Source organism: Vigna unguiculata, chromosome 9, assembly GCF_037176805.1.
Source record: "Vigna unguiculata cultivar grain cowpea cultivar isolate G323 ecotype 2 chromosome 9, ASM3717680v1, whole genome shotgun sequence".
NCBI classification, from domain to species: Eukaryota; Viridiplantae; Streptophyta; class Magnoliopsida; order Fabales; family Fabaceae; genus Vigna; species Vigna unguiculata.
Window position 1 is genome coordinate 13,109,190 of NC_140800.1, and position 7,229 is coordinate 13,116,418.

The 7,229-nt window shown below is 34.1% G+C and overlaps 1 protein-coding gene across 1 annotated transcript; it reads left to right on the forward strand.

The window, feature by feature from the left end:
• On the forward strand, positions 1–5,327 carry LOC114163467 (uncharacterized). Its single transcript, XM_028047777.2, has 8 exons — positions 1–436; positions 692–1,124; positions 1,205–2,118; positions 2,201–2,394; positions 2,461–3,421; positions 3,512–3,730; positions 3,802–4,662; positions 4,750–5,327. The coding sequence occupies exons 1-8, from the start codon at positions 1–3 to the stop codon at positions 5,325–5,327; spliced, it is 4,596 nt and encodes a 1,531-aa protein (XP_027903578.2).
• Positions 5,328–7,229: the final 1,902 nt, after the last annotated feature.

A 7,229-nucleotide genomic window follows, 5' to 3' on the forward strand; every position in this document is an offset into this window, starting at 1 on the left:
ATGGAGGCTGATAAAAAAATATTGAAGATTGCTTGTGCCCAAGCAAGATTGAAGCGAAAAATGATTTTGAAAGAAAACAGGATGAATAAGAAATGTGTTAAAGAGTGTGGTATATTTTCTAAAAGCCAACATGGTAGAACATTGTGTACTCCACTGTCTGATGTTACAACTCAATTTTTGTCTGGAGGAAGACTTAACACTTCTGGAAGAGTACAATGTCATAAAAATAGAGATGCAGTTCCAGATAGTAATGCTTCTCATCGACAAAACCTATTGCCTAGGTTTGAGATTGTTTTTTCAGAGCAGGAAAAAGATAATCAGTGCTCATTGAATAAGAGTAGTAGTCAACATTCTTCCTTAACTGCATCTCATTTTCATATGGGTGAAGAAATAAGTCAACCATGTACTAATGCAGACAATCCAGACAATGGCCAAGGTATTAATTAATTTATCTACTACCAAATGGATATATTGTTTAATTCTGACTGTTTTCAATTATCACAGTTCAACAGATGGCTAAAATGCAAAAAAATCAACATATAAAGCAAAAAACATATACAACTTCGGACTCTGACTATTCCATACAATTTGACGAATGATAAGATACTATTAATTACATCTTGACTTTACTATATTTAGTTTTTTTAAAAATGTTTACTAAAATCGAGATACACATTCAGTTGCTATGTAGATATAGGTGACCCAATTTATACGTGCCCCTATTGCAAAGCATGCATGTGGTATGAAGAAAGGATAGACAAGCATAAACATTCTGCAATTCCAAAGTTTAATTTGTGCTGTGGAAATGGAAAAGTGCAGTTACCTCTATTGAAGGATGCTCCTACTGTTTTGAAGCAATTATTGTTTGATTCCAATAGCAGAGAAGGAAAAAATTTCCAACAACATATTCGTACATATAATATGATGTTTGCTTTTACATCACCAGGTGCCAAAGTTGATAACAGCTATAACAATGGTCATGGTCCACCCAATCTGAGGATCCAAGGCCAAGCTTGCCATAGAATAGGTAGTTTGCTCCCGCCTGCAGGACAAATTCCTAAGTTTGCCCAACTATATATTTATGATACTGAAAATGAAACACACAACAGAATCCAATCCTTAAGGTACGTGAAGCTAAAGTTTGTTTAAAACAACAATTTGATATTTTGGATGCTGTATTAATTAAGATTCTATTAATTTTCAGCAATGACAACAAAATTGACGTGGATATTGTAGACAAATTAACAAAAATGTTAGATGAATTCAATGTTCATGCCAAATCATTCCGAGTTGCTAGAGACCGTTACAGAGAACAACCTTTCCATGATCTTAAATTAAGGCTAATTGCTGATAGGAATAAGGATGGAAGGTTATATAATATTCCTACCGTTTCAGAAGTAGCAGCACTAATTGTTGGTGACGTTGACAGTGCTTCCCCAAGAGATATCATAATGGAAAATAGAAGTGGAAAACTGCAGAGAATTAACGAACTTCACACGAGTTACCTAGGCTTCCAATATCCTTTACTATTTCCATGTGGGGAAGATGGTTATAGGCATGATGTTAATCATCGAGTCACAAGTACTTCAAAAAACATGAAGAGAAATCGCTTGACAATAAGGGAATGGTTCTGCTTCCGGATTCAGAGTAGAGAATTAGAAGCACAGACACTACTAAGATCTAGGCGATTGTTCCAACAATTTGTTGTTGATGGATACACTATGCTAGAGTCTGAAAGGTTATCATTCATAAGAAATAACCAGTCCAAGCTTAGAGTGGACAAGTACGATAACCTCTTCCAATCAAAATCAAGTACTCAAGAAGAAGGATCTACAAAAGGCAAAAGAGTTGTACTACCTTCCACTTTTGTTGGTGGTACGCGATTTATGGAACAACTTTATTTTGATGGAATGGCCATTTGTAGTCATGTTGGTTTTCCAGATTTGTTTGTTACTTTTACATGCAATCCGAAGTGGCCTGAAATACACAGAATTTTATCACATCAAAATTTATCTGCATCTGATAGACCAGACTTGGTTGCAAGGGTTTTCCGAATCAAATTTGATCATCTTCTAGCAGATCTTACGAAGAATCATTTGTTGGGCAGGGTCATTGGATGTATATTCCCTTTTTCCTATTATTTGATAACGTAAATTTTTTTTGTTCGTTCATATACTAATGGAATGAATTTACAATGCAAACATGTATACTATTGAATTCCAAAAGCGTGGTCTACCTCATGCTCATCTGCTTCTCTTTTTGCACCAAAATGACAAATATCCAAGCGCTGATGATATTGATAAAGTAATATCAGCTGAAATTCCGTGCCCAATTGCAAATCCTAAACTATATGAATGTGTGAAGGATCATATGATTCATGGTCCCTGTGGAGTAGTAAATAAATCCCTTCCTTGCATGAAGAATGGTAAATGCTCACGCTTTTATCCTAAAAAATTTCAGAGTAGTACAACTATTTCAGAAGATGGATTTCCACAATATCGAAGAAGAGACAATGGAGTCTGCGTGGTCAAGAATCATGTTTCTTTAGACAATCGATCTGTGGTTCCATATAATCCTAAATTGTTACTTAAATATGAAGGTCACATCAATGTTGAATGGTGCAACAAAAGTACTTCAATTAAGTACTTATTCAAATACATCAACAAGGGTTATGACAGAATTACAGCGGCTATAGTTAATAATACCAATGCAACTCATCTTCATCACCAGTCAGGAGATGAAATTAAACAATATCTTGATTGTAGATACATATCACCATCTGAGGCATGTTGGAGAATATTTTCATTTCCTATTCATGGCAGGAATCCAGCTGTTGAACGTTTATTTTTTCATCTTCCCGGAGAACAATCAGTGTACTTTAAAGACGACGAGTTTATTGATGAAGTCATAGGAAAAGCAACTGTAGCAGAATCAATGTTTACAAGTTGGATGGAATGTAATAAAAAGTATGAATTGGCAAGAACTTTGACATACCCAGAGATTGTGTCAAAATTTGTCTATGTCAAGAAAGACAGATGTTGGAAACCCAGGAAAATAGGAAACACAATTGGAAGACTTATTTGGGTTCCACCATCAACAGGTGAATTATACTATCTAAGGAGGATGCTCACTGTTGTCAAAAGTCCTTTATGTTATGAAGATATCAGAACGGTGGATAATATATTATATTCAACCTTTAGAGAAGCATGTGAAACCTTGGGATTTTTGGCAGATGATAAGGAATATGTAGAAGCAATCAAAGAAGCCAAAGATTGGGGCAGTGGAAATTATCTAAGGAAACTTTTCGTGACAATGCTATTGTCCAATAGTGTCAACAAACCACTAGATCTATGGGAAAAAACTTGGAAATGGCTATCTGATGACATATTATATAGGGAAAGAATAAAAGCTGGCAATCCAGGTATGTCTGTCTTAAAATTATAAACTTATAAGAGAAATAAGTTACTGAAATAACATAAATGAATACTTAAGTAACTGAATTTTAATGCAGAACTGCAATTATCACTTGATATATTGCGAAACTTGACGTTATTCCATATTGAAGAGATACTACAAAGTAATAGAAGAAGCCTAAAACAATTCCCAACAATGCCATATCCAGATGGTTTTATTATAGCTCAATGTGGGAACAGATTGGTGTACTCAGAACTTGACTACAATCCTGTCACCCAAGCAAATCTATTTCAGCAAAATTATGATCGGATGACAGGTATAACCTAACTAAAAATTCATGAGTACATTTTTTGTTTTCAATAATTAATATCTGAATTACAATTGTAGGGGAACAAAAAGACATATTTCAAAAAGTTACTGAAGCTGTTATTAAAAATGTGGGAGGAATGTTCTTTTTGTATGGCTATGGGGGTACCGGAAAGACTTTCATGTGGACAACTATTTCTTCAGCATTGAGATCTAAGAGAAAAATTGTATTAACTGTTGCATCAAGTGGTATAGCATCTTTATTGTTGCCAGGAGGAAGGACAACACATTCAAAGTTCAGAATTCCAATTCCAACCATGGAAAACTCAATTTGTAACATAGAGCAAGGTTCTGAAGCTGCTGAGCTACTAAAATTAGCTGATCTCATTATTTGGGATGAAGCACTAATGGCACACAAATTTTGTTTCGAAACTCTAGACATGACCTTAAATGACATAATGAAAGACAAAATGAAACCAAATTTAGTATTTGGAGGAAAGGTAGTAGTTTTTGGAGGTGATTTCAGACAGATATTACCTGTCATTCCTAAAGGAACTAGATCAGACATTGTACATGCAACAATCAATGCTTCTTACCTATGGCAGCATTGTCAAGTTTTGACATTGACAAAGAACATGAGACTTCTACAACCAGGTTTACCAAGCACTTCAACATGCGAAATTCAGCAATTCTCCGATTGGATTGTAAAACTAGGTGATGGTATCTTGTGCGAACCCAATGATGGTGTTGTGGATATCGAAATACCTCCAGAATTTTTGATCTCTGATTTTAATGATCCAATTGAAGCTATTGTGTTAAGCACATATCCTGATCTATTGGAGAATTATAGAAATGATAATTTCCTGCAGAGCAGAGCTATACTGGCCAGTAGAATTGAAACAGTAGAAGAAATCAACAAATACATATTATCTTTAATTCTAGGTAATTATTAGGATATTGTTAGTCACATATGTTACATATTGAATATGAATTATATATGCAGTAACTAATACTATGACTATTTTGCAGGACAAGAACAAGAATACCTAAGTGTAGATACAATTGATAAGACAGATAATCCAATAAACGATGAATATGATGTTCTTACTCCAGAATTCCTGAATTCATTAACTACATCAGGTTTACCAAGTCATCAAATAACCCTCAAAATCGGAGCTCCTATAATGTTGCTAAGAAACTTGGATCAATCAGAGGGGTTGTGCAATGGAAGCAGATTAATTATTACAAGGTTGCAAAAACATGTAATAGCAGCAAAGATTCTTAGTGGAAACAGAAAGGGTAACGAAGTTTACATTCCACGTATGTCTATGTCTCCATCTCAATCTCCTTGGCCATTTAAACTAATCAGAAGGCAATTTCCAATAATGTTATCTTATGCAATGACAATTAACAAATCACAGGGACAATCTTTGTGTTCGGTTGGATTATATTTGCCAAAACCAGTATTTAGCCATGGTCAATTATATGTCGCAGTTTCTAGGGTTCAGAGTAAATCGGGATTAAAAATTTTAATCCATGATTTTGACAAAAAACCATTGTCTTCAACGACAAATGTTGTATTTAAGGAAGTCTTTCAAAATGTATAGAAATTCAGACTAATTAATTTCATTTTGATAACTGAGTGGGTTATATATTTTGTATAGACAGAGCAGATATGAGAACTAATGTGAAACTCCATGTCCATTATCTAATGAGTTTGAAGTTATACAGTTTCAGATACAAAGAAAGAGGATGATACCTGATAAAAGGAACAACTGCAGCATTGTATGAATTGTTGCATGAGCTAATTGCCTCAGAAATGGTTGACATAGTAATTCGAACTAAAAACTATGTCCTCATTTATTGCGAGACCAACCATGGTAGACACGTATTCATATTCAATAAAGAATGCATTTATGTACTGAACTCTTTTTCTTTTTACACTACCGCCACCTCCATTTAATGATTTCTTTCACCAACATAGTAATAAATTGAAATGAAACATAACCATATACACCAATTAATGAGCGTGAAACGTATTTACCTTGCAGAAACGCAATATTTGTTTTTTCACATTTTATCAACTATTAAAATATAGGTTATAAGTATTGTTCCATTTTGTTTTCTAAATCCACTTAATCACTTCAATCCATCCTATTTATTGGAAACAAATCTACTTTCTATATGGAACATTTATTGTTTCAACAAGACGTGATCGAAAATGAAGGTTTACCATTATGTAAACTGATTCCATTAGTCGTTAGCTGAATTAACAAAATTATTTAATATAGAAACCCATACTTCATCCATTTAAATAAAACGTTGGCATACATACCAAAATACAAGTGCCAACCAAAAAAATATGTCCTTGTGCGTAAACAGCACCAAAATATTACCACAGCATACATAAATTAAACATTCCAGTTAAATATTACAGCAACACACTAGATTTTCTGAACTACGATTAAATTGTCTTCGTTTTTCCTAACTTCTAACTTTATCCTATCACCAGCGCATAACTTATTTTCCGTGACAAATCTCCTCCATCCACACCCTAGATAGCATTCAGTGCGCGCCCTCTGAGCCCATCTAATTGAACACTGCCAGTACATTCCATTACCATTTGATAATAGGCATTCCTTCTTAGATGTCGAAAATGCATTGGCAACGAATGAAGCATTCAGATACTGAAATAGGAATTAAAAAGATTGTAAGTAACTACAAAGTTTTATAGAAGATCAAATAAATTTACTGTAATAAATAAAACTAAGTCATACCAGTGACGATGCACCAACATCATAAGCAGTCAAACATTTTATTAAGCAATTGTCACTATCATCTTCTGGAACATCTTCAAGGTTTTTTGCAGTACCAGAACAAGATGCTGCATTTAGAGTATAGGCAATCTCGATTCCTTCCACTGAAAATAACTTAATTAAGAAAACATTGAGTGATACATAACTCATATGCAAGTAGACTTCATCCTTCAGATTATAGTATTTGAACATTTTCCGAATCGGACCACGAAAAATCGTGGTTGCATTTGGGGTCACATGAAACTTAAACTTGAAAGTTTTAGAATTCGGATCAACAAACTCCATCTCCTGGTCAAAAACTATTTTCCTTTCCCAGAATAGGTGGAAATAAGGATCCAAGCTAATTGTAGGCTGCATTCCGAAAATCATACAATATTAGACTAAAATATGAAACAGTTATTTTTACACAAAACAAGAATGATAAATGCTACAGATTTACCTCTTTGGGAGTTAACAGAATCCTGAAAGAAGACAAGAACCTAGACCACACCAAATCTTCTTCTGCAATGTAACTATCAGCTATACCTCGGTATTCTATTTCAGTCCATTGTAAGTCGAAAATCCTCAGGCGAAAATATCGATCACCACAAAATACAGTGCAGACATAATGCAAGTCTCTCAGATCATAAAATTCTTCGAAATAAGGTGGTATTCGAAAAATTCCCTTTCTTATCAGATCTTCCTCAAACTCTA

Bases quoted from the DNA above. Each gene is read 5' to 3' on its own strand.
- LOC114163467 (XM_028047777.2), top strand. From the start codon at position 1: ATGGAGGCTGATAAAAAAATATTGAAGATTGCTTGTGCCCAAGCAAGA. The intron at 1,125-1,204 runs GTACGTGAAGCT...ATTAATTTTCAG, and splicing joins AACAGAATCCAATCCTTAAG to CAATGACAACAAAATTGACG. The intron at 3,731-3,801 runs GTATAACCTAAC...TTACAATTGTAG, and splicing joins AAATTATGATCGGATGACAG to GGGAACAAAAAGACATATTT.